Raw genomic sequence first — 17,486 nt, forward strand, 5'->3', positions numbered from 1 at the left:
CCTTCAGTATGAAATCTATTTGTACCACACAAGCTATTTCCAAAGCCACATAAACCCCTCTCCGAGCCGAACCCCTAGACTGTGGACCTGTGCTGTCCCCGTCGCAAATTTGTGCAGAATGCAGCAGACAATCACAGTCCAGGAGAGACTCTGTGGGCTGTACTGCAGGAAGCCCCAAGACCTGTCTAGGCAGCAAAAGCATTGATTAAGCAGTCTTCTGCTCGACAATCGCTCTAGTGGTCCCATCGCTCTACTTGTATCTTCTTGCCAGTTGTAAAGAGGATAGCCCTTGTCTGCAAGCAGTCAGCTTCTGACTTGCTGAGCTGGGTCAAAGAGTGGTTGGGGTCGGGTGGGGGCGGGGGGGCAGTGGGGGGATAGTGGGATAGTGGACTAGCGCAGTATTTAGGCATCATGACCTCTACCATGATGGTAGAAAACAGGCACAGACCTATATGATGCACTGGTGGTGATCTCTCACCAACTGAACTTTAATGGAGTGGAAGTATTTCAGATACAGGTATCCCCATTCATTCACACCCACTTATTGTTCTCCTGTAAATGGGATGCGTGCTTGGGGGGAGAAGGGTGTACTAACAAACTTTCGAAAGCAACCAAAGCTTCTTTCTGATACTTTTTGCGCATTAATATTCCAGCTACAAAGCAGCGACAGAGTTTTACAAGCCAACGTTAGTTAATGTAATAAGAATCAGCAAAGACTTAACAGACACAGGGAGGGGCGGGGGGATTTTAAACCTGCCCGTCGGTAGAAACCAACTGCGTGGGCAGTTAAAATACTCCGGGTTACTTACTCACCGGAAAGCCACCTGGATCCTGCCATTTTGGATTTTAACCGTCTGCCCAAAGCCGGCGGGGTCCTAATTCACATATGTAAACCAGGTTGTGATGACGTTATCGGGGCCCCAACAGCGATTTGACCTGAGCAGAGCAGCGCCACGACTTTCCTGCCAGGTGAAAGCCTGCGTGCGGAGGATCAGGAAGCTGAAGAGACCCTCTACTGTTCCCATTGGCGGAAGGGTCGAGAACCAGAGGACACAGATTTAAGGTGATTGGCAGAAGGTCCAAAGGCAACATGAGGAAAAACTTTTTTACGCAGCGAGTGGTTATGATCTGGAATGCACTGCCTGAGAGGGTGGAGGAGGCAGATTCAGTCGTGGCTTTCAAAACAGAATTGGATAAGTACCTGAAAGAAAAAAATTGCAGGGCTACGGGGAAAGGGCAGGGAGTGGGACTAGCTGAAGTGCTGAAGTGATGGGCTCGACAGGCCGAATGGCCTTCTACTGTGCTGTAACCATTCTATGATTCCAGTAAAGTTTTTTACTATCCTTTTGTGGGGCCAAAGGATTGCTCCTCCTGGTCCCACTAGGAAAGTTGAGGCCTTCCCTTCCCCGTCTCTTTCCCCCTCTTCCACACTTGACTATGCCGGCAGGCGACCAACGGCTGCCTGATTTTCCAGAGGCCGACAGCCATTTCCCACCCACCTCTTACCCTTTTGGGCGGGTGGTGGACTGATGGCATTGTAATGAGGCCCAATGGTTAAAATGGCCATGGCCTCCTGCTGTCATGGTTAGGCAGGAAACTAACTGAAACCTGCATTTTCCTGTTGGAAACCAGCTGCCAGCTAAAATTACCCCCCCCTCCCCCCACAATAATTTTGTAAAAATGAAAATGAACATTTATGCTCATGACTTAGGAGATAATTAGCAGCACTAACTATTGAACTGGAGAAGGGGACCTGGCTGTTATTATCTCAATACATGTTCAGTTAATTGTTGATGTCTCTTTAATGGAGCCGAGCTTTGATTACCTTAAATAAGCTCTTGCTGATGTCCAAGCAAGACATAAATAAAGCTTCCTCGCATCCTTGTTGAAGAATGTCTATATATAATGAGCCATTTGAAGTAAGTAAATATTTAATATCAACTGAATGAATTGAAAGTTACCTGAAGGAACTGTTTTCTGCAGTAAAACAAAAAGATGGTATTTAACCTGCGTGTGTGTATGTGTAGATAGATTTAGATAACTATCTATCTGTATGCACAGATATATATATATATATGATATATAGTTAAGATGTTTTGAAGAGGGCAACAAAAGTGTGAGTCAAAATCAGATTTTTTCCCCTTTGCTCACCCCATGACTTAACCCAGAACTGTCAATTCTCAATTTAAACTACTAAGTACTGAGCTGTGAATAGATTGTCGTCATTGCTTGGTTACCAAGAGCAGTATTGATTTATTGAATGTTCTTCAGATGAAGTGCTGTCTCTGGAAAAACAATAGCTCCCCCTGTGAAAGTGCTGGGTCTACAAGAAAGTATTACGTATTGCAGACATTAGACGCTGAAGCTAAACTTCTTTCAGTTTAATTATGAAACATGTTATACTGGAAGAAATTTGGCTTTTTTTTTCTCGGGAATGGATCAAATCGTTCTGTATCCATTCTGTATGATTTCCTGTAACAATCCAGACATGAGACATCCTCAGTATAGTTAGCAAATCAATGTTGATCTTTCTCTGTATATCCTGATTGGTCTTTGGATTTATTGGCTTAGATTTTCAGCTCGAGTTACGTTGGCTCGCAGGTGGACTTTGGTGGTAATTGCGACTTGAGTCGCTCCACCAGCTCCCCATTCACCCCTCTGCTACTTCCAGGATTTCACACCGGAAATGATGGAGCACGTATTATATTTCCGCCCATATGTTGGCAGGGTTAGTGTAATAATATGCAAATGACAGAATGACATCATCTGATTTATTTCCTGTCACTTGTGACATAGCAACACCGGATAGCAGGGAGGCCTACTCATCCTTGGCATCCAGTGTTGCTATGATGGCAAAGAGTCCTTTCAAAATTTAAATTTCCCAAAAAACTATGTAATTGATCGCTAAGTGGTTGATTGTATAGGCTTAGGAGACTCTTTTTTAAAAATCTTTTGGATTTACACCAGCAGTACTGAGGCTGCTGGTAACATTACGCTGTGCTGGGCCACCGAGGCCTGCTGCCAGTCTAACTCCCATTGCAGGGGGACTACTCAGCAGAGGCCAGGGAGCCTGCCTAAATTATGTGAATGACCTGGAGGCCAGAGGATTGTCCAGAGTCATGGGCGCACCGATACCGAAGATGGGACCCAAGTTTGCAAAGTGGAATATCTCGGCTATTCAGACTGATGAGAACTGTATTACACTTCAACAAGGACAAGAACAGCAACTGAATTGGGGAAAGGGCTTGGATTATTCCTGTGCTGCACTCATAGAGTCCTAGAGTCACAGAAGGAAGCCATTTGGCCCATCAAGTCCGTGCCGGCTCTCTGTAGAGCAATCCAGTCAGTCCCATTCCCCCGCTCTATCCCCATAGCCCTGCAAGTTTATTTCCCTCAAGTGCCTATCCAGTCTCCCCTTGAAAACATTGAGGCCTAGAAATTGGGTTGGGGCACCAAAGTGGCGCAAAAGTCGCCTGAGCGCAGGATTTAGTGCAGCGTTCGAGGCTTTAGCGATCGTCAGATATTCAGTTCCATTGCCCCTAGAGGGAGACGGGGCGAGGCTCGAGGCGCTCCGCGTTCCTCTTAGGGCGCTGAAACTGAATATCGCAGCGCAACATTCCGCAGCGCCACACGCTGCGGCACGGCACGCTGCGGTACTGCAGGCCTTCCTCCCATTGTTAAGGGGGAGGGGCCTGCAACAGCGCGATCCCTGCTCGTGAGTGCCAGCAAACGAGCCCGGCACCAAGGAGAAGTGCCGGGCTCTCGGGGAAACAGTCGGCAATGCCGCGGGGGGGGGTCAGGAGGCCGGGGACGGAAGTGCTGGCAGGTGGCCGCCGAAAAAGGCGGCCGCCCCGCACCTCCACCTTAACTTGCACCGCTGCCGGCACAGTAAGGCCCCATGAACCGGGCGCGGGTAGCGAACGGCGCAACCAAATATCGCGAACGGGGCGCGAATGGGGCGCTGCGCACACCGATGACATCATCGGTGGCAGCGCAACGCAAATGTCTAACGCCACCATTAGCGCCCCTGCTGAATATCGCGGGAGGCGCAGCCAGTGGCGCTACAGCCACTGACTGCCTCTTTAGGCGCTAACAGGTGGCACTACTCACCCAATTTTTCCCCGAGTGTCTCCGCTTCCACCACTTCCGTCGGCAGCGAGTTCCAGGTCCTCACCACTCGCTGCGTAAAAAAGTTTTTCCTCACATCCCCCCTGTATCTCTTGCCCAAAACCTTAAATCTGTGTCCCCTAGTCCTTGTACCATCAACTAGTGGGAACAGCCTTTCCCCATCTAGCCTATCCAAACCCGTCATAATCTTGTACACCTCTATCAAATCACCCCTCAACCTCCTTTACTCTAATGAAAACTAATCCAGCTTCTCCAACCTGTCTTTGTAGCTAAGATCCCCCATCCCTGGAACCATTCTGGTAAGTCTCCTCTGCACCCTCTCAAGGGCCTTCACATCCTTCCTAAAGTGTGGTGACCAGAACTGGACGCAATACTCCAGCTGTGGCCTAACCAGCGCTTTTAAATCATGCCATGAGTGGCATTATTTGGAGCCTGCTGTTATTAGAAACATCTTGGTCCATTACTGGCTGCATTTGATTGTCTGCCCAAACAGTTGGCAAGGTGGCAACATGTGTTCCAGATCCTGTATTTTCAGAAATACTGTACAAATGATTAATGTTTCTGTGTGCCAAAAACAAAAGCAAGTGTGTTTTCCTCATGGTATAAATTATAAAAAGGTAGCAGTGTATAAACTTAGGAAATCTGTTTGTTTTTGTAAATACTCCTGATCTCCCTCCACAATACTAGCAGGCTTCTTTGCTTTAGTAAATGGCGTGTCCCTGCTTTCAGAAATAGACTTCGAAGCCACGTGAGTAGAGCCTGATTCTTGCACAGACCTCATTGGCAGCTTGATCACTCCCCGTTCCTGTACTTGCAACTGCTGCTAGAGGGCCCTTCCTCAGCAGCCATACTCACCTACTGGAGGGCAAAAGAATGCACATCTTGAAGGCTCCACAATCCTTAAAGGACCTATGTCAGGATCCCTTCTTTAATGGATTCCATGCTGTGAGCTACTTCAGTGCCCATTGCAGTCAACGATAGCAAATTCTATTGTCGGAAAACCATTTGGTCATCAGCACACCATCTTTTTAAACTGACCATCAGCTTTACAAGAAAAATCAGCATTTTTATCTGGCTTTGGAAAATTCTAAATCATCACTGCTGCTAACTATGCTTATGTGTACTGCAATAAAAAGAAAGACAGACTTGCATTTATATAGCGCCCTTCACAACCACCGGACGTCGCAAAGCGCTTTACAGCCAATGTAGTACTTTTTCTTTGAAGTGTACTCACTGTTGTAATGTAGGAAACGTGGCAGCCAATTTGCGCACAGCAAGCTCCCACAAACAACAATGCGATAATATTCTCCCTGCATCCCAAAAGAGGCTGGTTGAATACTTAGTGTGGATCAATCTCTTGACATGATGCCTCAGGTAGAGGACATGATGTATACATGCCAACCTCGAACTAGCAAAAGCTGGCCAACAAAAATGGAAACATTTGTTGACTGTCATCTGCACCCACCCCTTCTACACCTTTTTCAAGGCTGTGTTGTACAATAGTGCTTCTTCTTGCCACTCCATGTCCACAACTCCTAAGATGCTAGTATAGGGGTTAGCACTTAGTGCAAGTGCAGGTGGTGATGCTGGGTGCTCTGGGTGTTATGTGCTGCTGTGGTTCTGGCTGCATCCCACTGCTTTCTGTCCCATCATCTGTAAACAGAGCAGACGTACGCCTATGAGTGCTTTAGTACACTTTGCCAATTCACCTTTGCCTTTGTATGTAATGAAGTAGAAGACTGATTGAGTAATTAACTGGATATTAAGAGAAGACAGCATGAACTTGGCACATGCCAGCTGGTACGCAGCTCTGCCACAGAATTATGTTCTCTGTCCCCATATCAATGTGGACCAGCATGCACTGTTCAGAGGTTATCAGGGGCTTCATTGTGTTGCTGCTCACCAATGCCACCACATTTCTCTGTCAAAATGACATGAATAAACATTACATTAATATACTGTTACATTATACACAGTACAAATGTAATGAGATCTCTTTTAAATTTAAAAAAAACCTTCACTGTGATATCTTTACGCAATTATCTGTGTCAGTGCAGGCTAAGTGCACCTTAGATTAAGGTACTGCAAACATAATTATATCAGATTGACATATGTGAATGCTTCTGAGGTCCACATACGGGAGTGGCCGGTGATACTGAACATGAGGGACTGTCTACTGCAGACCTGTGAATTTGCAACATCATTATTAGTGGTATACATCTGGTCTGTATTCTGTGTATAGTGGTTTTAACATTACCCACGTTACTTCCCGTGCCATTTCCTTCTAATGGTGCTGTCCAATCCACTTTCCTGAGCTCACTCCTTATTTCCTCAAAATCTGCCTCGTCAAAGCTAAATATTGTTGTTTCTCGTAGGGTAAATTGCTGTCAGTTTAACACTTGTTTACCTGCCATGCTTTTTCTGTCACGCTTTACTCTCTAACCCTTTTTTCGACTTAGTTCTGATTGTCTAATTTTTCCTGCCACATTTATTAATTTATGCTAAACAATTTAGAATTTATCAAAACTTTCTGCAGGTGATATATAAATGCTCCTATCGCAAGCAAATTTCTCCCTTTTTTAAAAATTCATTTTTATGGGATGTGGGTGTTGCTGGCAAGGCCAGCATTTATTGCCCATCCCAAGTTGCCCTCGAGAAGGTGGTGGTGAGCCGCCTTCTTGAACCGCTGCAGTCCGTGTGGTGTAGGTACTCCCACAGTGCTGTTAGTTAGGGTGTTCCAGGTGACCCAGCAACGATGAAGGAACAGCGATATACTTCTAAGTCAGGATGATGTGTGACTTAGAGGGGAACTTGGAGGTGGTGGTGTTCCCATGTGTTTGCTGCCCTTGTCCTTCTAGGTGGAAGAGGTCGTGGGTTTGGGAGGTGCTGCCGAAGAAGCCTTGGCAAGTTGCTGCAGTGCATCTTGTAGATGATACACACTGCGGTCACGGTACACCGGTGGTGGAGGGCGTGAATGTTTAAGGTGGTGGATGGGGTGCCAATCAAGCAGGCTGCTTTGTCCTGGATGGTGTAGAGTTTCTTGAGTGTTGTTGGAGCTGCACTCATCCAGGCAAGTGGAGAGTAATCCATCACACTCCTGACTTAACAGAATCACAGAAACCCCACAGTGCAGATAGAGGCCATTTCGGCCCATCGAGCCTGCACCGACACATATCCCACCCGATCCCCGTAACCCCTGCACCAACACATATCCCACCCTATCCCCGTAACACTAAGGGTCAATTTATCATAGCCAATCAACCTAACCTGCACATCTTTGGACTGTGGGAGGAAACCGGAGCACCCGGAGGAAACCCACGCAAACACGGGGAGAATGTGCAAACTCCACACAGACAGTCACCCGAGGCCGGATTCGAACCCGGGTCCCTGGCGCTGTGAGGCAACAGTGCTAACCACTATGCCACCGTGGACTTGTGCCTCTAATGGGTGGCACGCAAATTTATTGATTGTAATTCACTCATATATTCACTTATTAGAAGAGCAGAAGGCTGACCAAACTAACCAATCAGATCACTTAAAAATATTTGCTTTTTGTCCAACACTTTTTCTCAATAAAATTTCTGATGTCCAAATATAAGGTTTTAAACAAAATCAATAATTACACATTTCACAATAACATGATTGAATTTACCACAGATCTGCAGTTTAGTAACAGTTTTATTTCAAGGTCTCGCCCTCTCTCTCAATCCTGGGATTGCAGTTGGTATTTTTCTCTCCACCAGAAACCTTTTTGCCCCCATTTCCCTGGATGCAGCAGTCTGAGCATGTGCAGGGTGAAGAATTTCCCAGCATACAAGAATTTGATTCAGTATCGCCACGTTTGGGGCGCTACAGCCGGGCGTTCGCTAAATTTAGTGCCGGGCGCAACTTAGCACCACCTTCGCCGAAATTGAGTTGCATCGCCCCAAGAGGTTGCTGCTGCGCTAAAGCAGGCGTAGCATGACTATCATAAGGCGCTAAGCCGGCGAGCCGAGGCGCTACCAGCGAGGGCGGGCGCAGCGCAGGTGCGGCGAGTTATAGATTGCAGGCAGACACGCTGGTGCCGGTCAGCTCTTAAAGGGGGAGGGTCGATTTGTTTTGCTGCCACGCCCTGCACACTGCAGCCCTGAATCTAGGCCTAGACAGACCTGCTTCAACAACTCAACGCCCACGACCATGGAGAAGGCCAGGGAGCGAGCGCAGCGCTTTAGTGAGGGTGCCCTGAAGGTTCTGGTTGGCGCAGTGGAGCGTCGGCGACCTGTCCTCTTCCCTGACAGTGGCAGGAGGCCGCTGCCCAGCGAGTACAGGAAAGCTTGGAGGGAGGTGGCAAACAGAGTGACCTCCAGCAGCATGGTCCCCAGGACACCCACGCAATGCAGAAAGAAGTTCAACGACCTCACTCGGGTTGTCATGGTGAGTACCCTTTCCAGTATCCTCTTCATCACCGCATGTGCACCTCACTTTATGGCCAAAGGGTCCTGAAAGCCCCAATACCCAGCCCTCATCCAACACCTATGGGACTCTCATGAAAATCACATGCACAGTCACCACTTTACACACTGTCAGGGCTATTCGACCATGGGAGGCAGTGCAGACAAGATGAGGGCTTGACACTGTCAGGGCTATTCCACCATGGGAGGCAGTGCAGGCAAGATCAGGGCTTGACACTGTCAGGGCTATTCCACCATGGGAGGCAGTGCAGGCAAGATCAGGGCTTGACACTGTCAGGGCTATTCCACCATGGGAGGCAGTGCAGGCAAGATCAGGGCTTGACACTGTACTCAGAGCCCGTCCTTTCTCTTGCAGGGCAAGCTAGCCCACAATCGCAGGCAGCAGCTACGGACCGGGGGAGGCCGTCCTGAACTTAAAGACCTCAGCGACCTAGAGCAGCGAGTGGAGCGGATTATGGGAGGCCGGCTGATTGGCCCCGTCGCCACTGGAGATGCCGACCCCGTTCTGGACAGCAATGGTAAGGTCATCACCTTTTTGACCTCTCTCTTTCCACCTGTGCCTCACAGCAGCATCCTTTGCCACTCTCAAACCAATGCAGTGCATTGCAACACTCATGCCTCCCTCGCTGCCGCCCTGTCCTCACTCTAAAGCAACTCTTGTGCCTCCCTGCTTTCAGATGCTGAATCGCCAGGTGAGGAGGCGGGCCCTCAAGCTGGCACTGTGAGTGAATCGGAAGGCGAGGAGGAGGCAGAGGAAGCCGGACCATCAGTGCCACCCTCAGCCGAGGCAGCCCATGGCCATGATGGGGACACGTCTTCCCTGGAGGGGAGCAGGGCGGAAGGGTCTGATGACGGTGAAGCTCCGGGGCCCAGCGGGCTGCAGCAACGCGGGAGGGGTGGGGAAGCTCGGCGGCCATCTCCCCGGAGGGTGAGTTCGGCCTCTAGTCCTGCTACAGTGAGCGCAGAGGAGGTGCGGCTCCTTGGTGAAATGGGCGCAGGCACATTGAGCTCATGGCTGCAGTGGCAAGGATGCCTGACTGCATAGAGTCACTGGCAAGGAGTGTGCAGGAATTTGGGGCAGCACAGGCCAGGAGTCTGCAGGAATTCGGGGCAGCACAGGCCAGGAGTCTGCAGGAGGTCGCTGCATCACAGGCCAGGAGTCAGCAGGAGGTCGCTGCATCACAGGCCAGGAGTCAGCAGGAGGTCGCTGCATCACTGGCCAGGAGTCAGCAGGACGTCGCTGCATCACATGCCAGGAGTCAGCAGGACGTCGCTGCATCACATGCGGCTTCCAGCCAAGTGCTTAGTCGTGCCATGCATTCACTGGCTGGTCTGATGCAGACACAGATCAGGGCCACACAGGCACTAACTGCTGCCACCCTCGCTGGATCGGCCAAGAATCGGCGGGGCCCTCGCCGCGCCGCGCCGCAGCAGCCCAGCAGTCTGTGCTTCAGCAGATTGCTGCGCATGCTTCAGTGCTGGCCCGTGTGAGTGCCAGTGTCTCGGCCGCCCAGGGAGTGCCTGTGCTCTGTCAGGTTGGCAGCATTCCTGTCACTCCTCCACTGCAGCTGCCACCACCCGTAGGACAGACTGCTGCTGCCCAAGCAGAGTTGGAGCAGTCAGCAGCCGGGCCCTCCAGGCCCAGAGCTGGTCCAGGCCGTCCCCCAAGGGCATCTGCCGATTCACTATCTGACCCTCAGCAGCCTTCCCCCAGCCTTGCTGCAGCCACTGAGGTCCCATTGAGGAGGAGCTGCAGGGCGGGAAGGGGCCAATCGCGCAAGCGAGGCGGATCACCCTCGCAGGCCAAAAAGTAGGAGATGTGGCAAAATGTTGAGTTTTTTATGAAGGCCGAGGATGTTGTGTTAGTTTTTTATGAAGGCCGAGAATGTTGTGTTACTTTTTTACGAAGGCCGAGGATGTTGTGTTAGTTTTTTATGAAGGCCGAGAATGTTGTGTTACTTTTTTACGAAGGCCGAGGATCATGGTAATTTTTGTTTCACTGTTTTGTTCATTTTCTCCAGGTTGTGAGAGCCAGTTATGTGTCTGACTGTTTTTTGGGGGGTTTCTCTGTATTTGTTTGTCATGCGGGAAGGGCACAGAGTTTGTTAAATAAAGAATTGTCTTTATTCAGATTGTCCATGTTTGCACTTTGAACTATTTGTTGCCTTGACCGCCTCAGGGTTTGCGGAGCAGCTCCATTCATGTTCTTTCAATGGCACAAGCCATTCCCTGAGAGGGGGCCTAGAACCGACTTGCAATAAGCCGCTGACGGACGGCCCTTGCGCTTTGTGCCTCCCTCCCGTCTTGGTGCTCCTCCTCCTCCTCCTCCTCCTCCTCTGGTGGTCCTCCAATGTCTGCTGGCAGTGGCTGAGTCCTGAGGATAGCCAGGTTGTGCAGCATGCAGCACACTACAACGAAATGGGAGACTCGCTCAGGCGAGTACTGTAGGGTTCCCCCGGAATGGTCCAGACAGCGGAACCGTTGCTTCAGCACGCCGATTGTGTGCTCAATGATGTTCCTGGTCGCTTGATGGCTGTCATTGTATCGTTCTTCAGCAGGGGTGGTGGGCACACGGAGTGGGGTCATCAGCCAGGTGCACAAAGGATAGCCCTTGTCCCCGAGAAGCCAGCCTCCTGGGTGAGCCGGGGCTTCAAAAATGTCTGGCGCAGGATGAAGGCGTCGTGGCTGCTGCCTGGAAAGCGGGCATTCACAGCTAGTATGAGCTGCCTGTGGTCACAAACCAACTGCACGTTCAGCGAATGGTAGCCCTTCCAGTTGCGGTAATCCTCGGCATTCTCTAGAGGCACCCGCAAAGCCACATGCGTGCAGTCAATGGCACCCTGGACCATGGGGAAGCCCGCTATTCTTGCAAATCCCATTGCACGCTCTTGTTGCTTGTCCGGGGTCATGGGGAAGGAAATGTACTGACGTCTCCTTCTGAAGAGGGCATTCATGACCTGGCGGATGCAGCAATGCACTGCAAACTGGGAGATATTGGCAATGTCCCCAGTAGCGGATTGGAAGGAGCGGTGGCATAGAAGTTGAGAGCCACTGTCACCTTCACCGCCACCGACAGAGACATCCTGCTCCTCAGCTGAGGCTGCAGATCTCTCTGAAGCAGGTGGCAGATCTCTGTGACCACCTCCCTTCTGAATTGAAGCCTCCGAATGCACTGCTCCTCAGACATGTTGAGGTAGGAGAAGTGCTGGTGGTATACCCTGGGAGGGTAAGGCCTCCTGTGCCGACGCCTGTTGGCCCTTCTCCATCTGGCCATGATTGGCACTCTCTCTCGGCGTCTCTGAGCCCTTTCAATGCAATGCAGAAACCCAATGTTTCCACCCATTGCAGCCCCCATTATATGTGGCCACTCAAGGCTATGGCACTGAGAAATAAATCCAACTGCAAAGCTCTGGCCTGAAGTCAGAATTACCTGTGCGAGCGATGAGTCAAAGCAGAAAGCTCTCTCCCTTTGTCTCTCTCCAAATCTCTCTCTCTCGCACAGAAGGAGTGGAACAAAATGGCTGCCACAAAGAATGCAGGAAGAGTCCCCTTTAAATAGCGCCCCCCCCAGCCCCACAGCGACTGGGAACCGTTCCACTCAACCAGTCGCTGGGAGTGCCAGGCGCAAAGAAGGGGGGCGCCACTGAAGTTCCGGTTCGGGGCGCACCAAGAGCGTTGCACCATGAAATGACGTCAGGATCTGCGCGCGCAGCTGAGCGGGCGCTGCGGTTTTGCGCCGCCGCTAGTTCTTGACTCAAGTTCGCGAGAGGCACAGATCGCGCCGCGCCCGGGCGCTAGCCGCTTCGCGCCCCACTTCGCGCCCTCTTAAGGCGCTAGCGGCTGGCGCTAACAACTGAATTTCTAGGCCATAGAGTTATACAGCACAGAAAGAGGCCCTTTGGCCCATCGTGTCTGCACCGGCCATCAAATCCTATCTATTCGAATCCCATTTTCCAGCACTTGGTCCGTAGCCTTGTATGCTATGGCGTTTCAAGTGCTCATCTAAATGCTTCTTGAATGTTGTGAGGGTTCCTGCCTCTACCACCCTTTCAGGCAGTGAGTTCCAGATTCCAACCACCCTCTGGGTGAAATTTTTTTTCCTCAAATCCCCTCTAAACCTCCTGCCCCTTACCTTGAAACTATGCCCCCTGGTTATTGACCCCTCTACTAAGGGGAAAAGTTCCTTTCTATCTACCCTATCTATGCCCCTCATAATTTTGTACACCTCATTCAGGTCCCCCCTCAGCCTTCTCTGCTCTGAGGAAAACAACCCCAGCCTGTCCAGTCTCTCTTCATAGCTGAAACACTCCAGCCCAGGTAACATCCTGGTGAATCTCCTCTGCATCCTCTCTAATGCAATCACATCCTTCCTATAGTGTGGCGACCAGAACTGCACACAGTATTCCAGCTGTGGCCTAACTAGCGTTTTGTACAGCTCCATCATAACTTCCCTGCTCTTATATTCTACGCCTCGGCTAATGAAGGCAAGTATCCCATATGCCTTCTTAACCACCTTATCTACCTGTCCTGCTGCCTTCAGGGATCTATGTACATGCACACCAAGGTCCCTCTGATCCTCTGTCCTTCCTAGGGTCCTACCATTCATTGTGTATTCCCTTGCCTTTCTTCGTGTACAACTTGAAAACAATCTCTCCTTCAGCAGGAACAGGAATTTCTTTTTCTAGATTATTTGAAAACCAGCTGGATAATGAATTTAAAAGTTTTATTCAGATAAAGTTTCACATTCAAACTATTGTCAACTATTTTATTATTTTTATTTCAGAGAAACCGCCTCTGTGCTCGCACCTACTGCTCTTTGCAGTTGAGTGGAAATGCACAACGTAATAAATGCTAAAAGCAGAAAATGCTGGAACTACTCAGCAGGTCAGGCAGCATCTGTGGAGAGCGAAACAGAGTTAACGTTTCAGGTCGATGACCCTTTGTTAGAAGTCGACCTGAAACATTAACTGTTTCTCTCTTCTCAGATGCTGAGTATTTCCAGCATTTTCTGTTTTGATTTCAGATTTCCAGCATCCACAGTATTTTGCTTTTGCCAAAGTAATTTCCTTATTTTTCTATAAAAATCTGACATAAAGCATTAATTTGAGGAATTTTATCTGTGGAATAATTTGGATAATTGACAGCTAGATGGGCCATTCAGAGGATGCCAGAAACGAGCTGCAAAATTAATTTTAGAAGGTGTAAGGGAATGATTGTGCCAACTATATTTTTGTTTATATTTAGAACTTGTAAATAATTATTGTTTACAGAAAATCTATTTTAGATTGCTCATTACAATATGTAGGCCTGATTTTCACCCACCACGCCCAGCAGGAACGGTGTAAGCGGAGGGTTAAGATGGCGTGTGGGTTTACACTGCATTCCCAACTCACTCCCACCCCCGACCTTTACTTGTCTGATTTTAGGCGCAGGAATTCGGACTGCCCTGGAGGAGCAAGGGCATAATTTCAATGTCAAAGTCGCGTCCCGGCGACATCCTTGGGACGCGCACGCCATTTTAACTGCGGGCCCAACTAAGGACTGCACAGTCTCAAACATGCCAACAAAAGCAGGCAGGAAGCTGTGGGAGATTTTCTTGTTGTATTATAGAAAAACTTTGCATATGCACACATTTCTGTCTGTCACACTTTATTGGGTGATCATGCAAAATGGGCACTATCGATTCCAGCCGCCTGTTATACAACGCTCCCGATTTTCATTTCCATTAACTTCAATTATTAAATTGCTCCCTAGTTGTCTATCAGACATCACACTGTCTAATGCAAAGTGAACATTAGACTTGAGGGGGGAAAGTACAAAGGAATGCATTTGGAATGTACAGATAAACTCTCCAGCAACAGAAAATACAAAGGCTATTCCACTCGCCCAGATATTCCACAAATGCAGACCTGGGCCACCCCTTCAGTGTACAGGACTTCCGCCCACCAGAAAGATCGCAGCCAATTAGTATAATTATGGTGGGCCTCTGCCTGTGCTGAGAGATCTGCCTGGAGGGCGTTTGGAGCATTGCTGCAGCAGGCCTCGATGGGCTACCACAGCATTCCATTGCCAGTGGTTACTGTCGTGACAGAAAATGTTTAAAAAAAATGTTTTTCAAGTAAGCACAAAGTGCACTCAAGCGCCCCTGGCCTTCAGCTTTGTTTTGGTGCAAATGACGGAATGTACTTCGGATAATGTGTTTTTGTCATTTGCATATTGTTTCAATATGCCTGCCCATATATGGGAGAATTGAACATCATCTGTCGCTTCTGGCAGAAAATCTGAGGAACATCAAAATGGGCCAGAACTTTCATGAGAACTTTCATCGTAACTTGCACCAATTAATTGGTGCCTTCCAACTGTTATTAAATGGGTCATTATCTCCAATAAACTATTGTGCAGGAAAGGCCAAATGGAATTTACAATTTACAATTGTAAGCACTGTAAAGATGTACAGTGGTCCCTTCATTTCTAAGCATATGTACATTTGGAAGATTGGTGAATTGACAGTTTTTTTGCTGACAATATTAACATAACCACCTTCTCTTCTTTAGCCTCCATGTACTCTGAAAGACGCAGCAGTCCCTCGGAGTTCAGCAGTCTCATGGCGGAGCCTGATTATTTTGATAACAACCCTGATCTCATCAGGCCCAAGAAGCTCCTTAATCCAGTCAAAGCCTCCAGAAGTCACCAAGAACTACATAGAGAACTCCTCATGAACCAGAAGCGGTAAGGAAACTGTCACTCACATTACCTTCTTGTGGCTTCGCACTGCATTTATTAAATGATATTCAAATGATGAGTCTAACATAACACCATGTAGACTTACAGATGTAATGGGACATAGGTTAGACAATTGCACTGGATGTGGCCAGGACTGGAAAACTTTAGCTATGAGGAAAGAATGGATAGGCTGGGGTTGTTTTCCTTGGAACAGAGGAGGCTGAGGGGAGATTTAATTGAGATGTATAATTTATGAGGGGCCTAGATAGAGTGGATAGGAAGGACCTATTTCCCTCAGCAGAGAGGTCAAGAACCAGGTGGCATAGATTTAAAGTAATTGGTAGAAGGATTAGAGGGGAGATGAGGAAAAAAAAATTCACCCAGAGGGTGGCAGGGGTCTGGAACTCACTGCCTGAAAGGGTGGTAGAAGCAGAAACCCTCATCACATTTAAAAAGTACTTGGATGTACACTTGAAGAGCCGTAACCTACAGGGCTACGGACCAAGTGCCGGAAGGTGGGATTAGGCTGGGTAGCTCTTTTCCAACTGGCATGGATACGATGGGCCAAATGGCCTCTTTCTGTGTAGTAATTTTTCTATGATTCTATGAATTTATTGTTTGGAATCAAAATTCCTCTTTTTCTTTTAGACAACCAATCCGAATTGTAGAGCTGCTCAGGGAGATGTGTAATTCCATTGCAATCCATGCAATAAAAAGGTTACTAAAGATTTTATGTGGAGTCTGAGCTTTATAACTTGCCAAGTCAGTGTTTAAAGTGAAGAGAAAGTGCTCGTTAACCTTGGCCTCTCTTAACCTTTGACCTCTCATTTATTTCATATTTCTTAAAATAGAATCTGAAAAATATATATTCAAAAAAACAAGAACAGAATATCCTGATATTTTCCGACAACAAAGTTAATGTTGAAAGAATTGCAAGTCGTACAATGAAAATAAATTCTAATTTACCTAATACCAGAAGGGAATTGTGGAGAATAATTAAAATATTTGTTTTTGCCTTTCCTAAGTTTCTGATTGTTGTGTGGTATATATACGCCTAGAAATTCAGTTGCGTAGCACCCGTTGTTTGGGCACTATGGGTGGTGAATTGGAACCAAAATTGGGTCCGAGCAGCACACGTACAATTACGGTGCGGGCCGTACCGGACGCCATCTTGCTGAGGGCGGCAGAGCGGTCATTAAGAGCGTGCGCTGGAAGTAAGGTAAATAGGCAGATTGTATCGTCAATCAGCCTGCAATGCTGATTTAATGCCAGTACGATAATTTTCGTCGTCATTGCTGGAGCTAATGCCCTCTCTTAACCTCGCACAGCTGAACATGCGTTCAGCAGCAGGAAGGACCCCCTACCAGCGATATTTAAACTTTCAGGTAACTTGCTTTTTGATTTCTACTGACTCTGCGTAAGCTTGTGGAAGTGTTTGGAGCTTTCTAGAGTTGTTTAAAGTTGGTGAGGTGACAGGGAGCGGTGCTGCAAGTGGAGAAGGCCCCGCTTCTGACTTCAAGGGTTCTGGTCAGGCCACTTGCTCCCAGTCATGGGTGCTCTAGTTGTCATTCGCCTTGGCCAACAGCACGACACGGAGATGGAGCAGAGGCAACAAAGAGGACAAGCTACTCGCAGAGGGAGGAGGGGGAGAAGGGCTCTCAGCAGGAGGCCTTACCCACCAAGGGTCTTCCGAGAGCAATTCTCTTGCCTCAGCCTGAGCCAGGAGCAGTGTGTGAGGTGTCTGCACTTTACGAAGGAGGTGCTCACATAACCCTACCACCTCTCGCAACCAGACCTGCAGCCTCACACCAGGGCAAGGACGGCGCTGCCAGTGGCTGTGAAGGTGACCGTGGCCCTGAATTTCTTCGCATCGGAATCCTTCCAGGCTGGAGCAGGCGACATCTGTAACATCTCCCAGTTCGCTGCCCACTGCTGCATAAGAGAGGTGGCAGACGCTCTTTATGCCAGAAGAGGGGACTTCATTGTCTTCCCTCTGACCAGAGAAAAACAGGTGGAGTGTGTACATGGCATTGCCAGGATAGCGGACTTCCCCATGGTGCAGGTTGCCATCGACTGCACGCACGTGGCTTTGCGAGCACCGTATCTAAATGCTGAGATGTACCGTAACCACAAAGGTTATCACTTGCTGAATGTGCAGTTGGTGTGTGACCATGTTCAGCACAT

General features: G+C 48.7%; 1 protein-coding gene across 3 annotated transcripts in view; it reads left to right on the forward strand.

The window, feature by feature from the left end:
• LOC147111064 (protein FAM107B-like) overlaps positions 1-17,486 on the forward strand; it is a 251,642-nt gene that overhangs the window by 203,778 nt on the left and 30,378 nt on the right. For all 3 annotated transcript variants that reach the window (XM_086001544.1, XM_086001545.1, XM_086001546.1), the window contains one exon: positions 15,134-15,308. In XM_086001544.1, coding sequence (XP_085857670.1) covers positions 15,134-15,308 — 175 coding nt within the window. The remainder of the gene's footprint in view (positions 1-15,133; positions 15,309-17,486) is intronic.

This window comes from Somniosus microcephalus, chromosome 11 (genome assembly GCF_052327205.1).
Source record: "Somniosus microcephalus isolate GS21.2 chromosome 11, FLI_Smic_1.0, whole genome shotgun sequence".
Classification (NCBI taxonomy): Eukaryota; Metazoa; Chordata; class Chondrichthyes; order Squaliformes; family Somniosidae; genus Somniosus; species Somniosus microcephalus.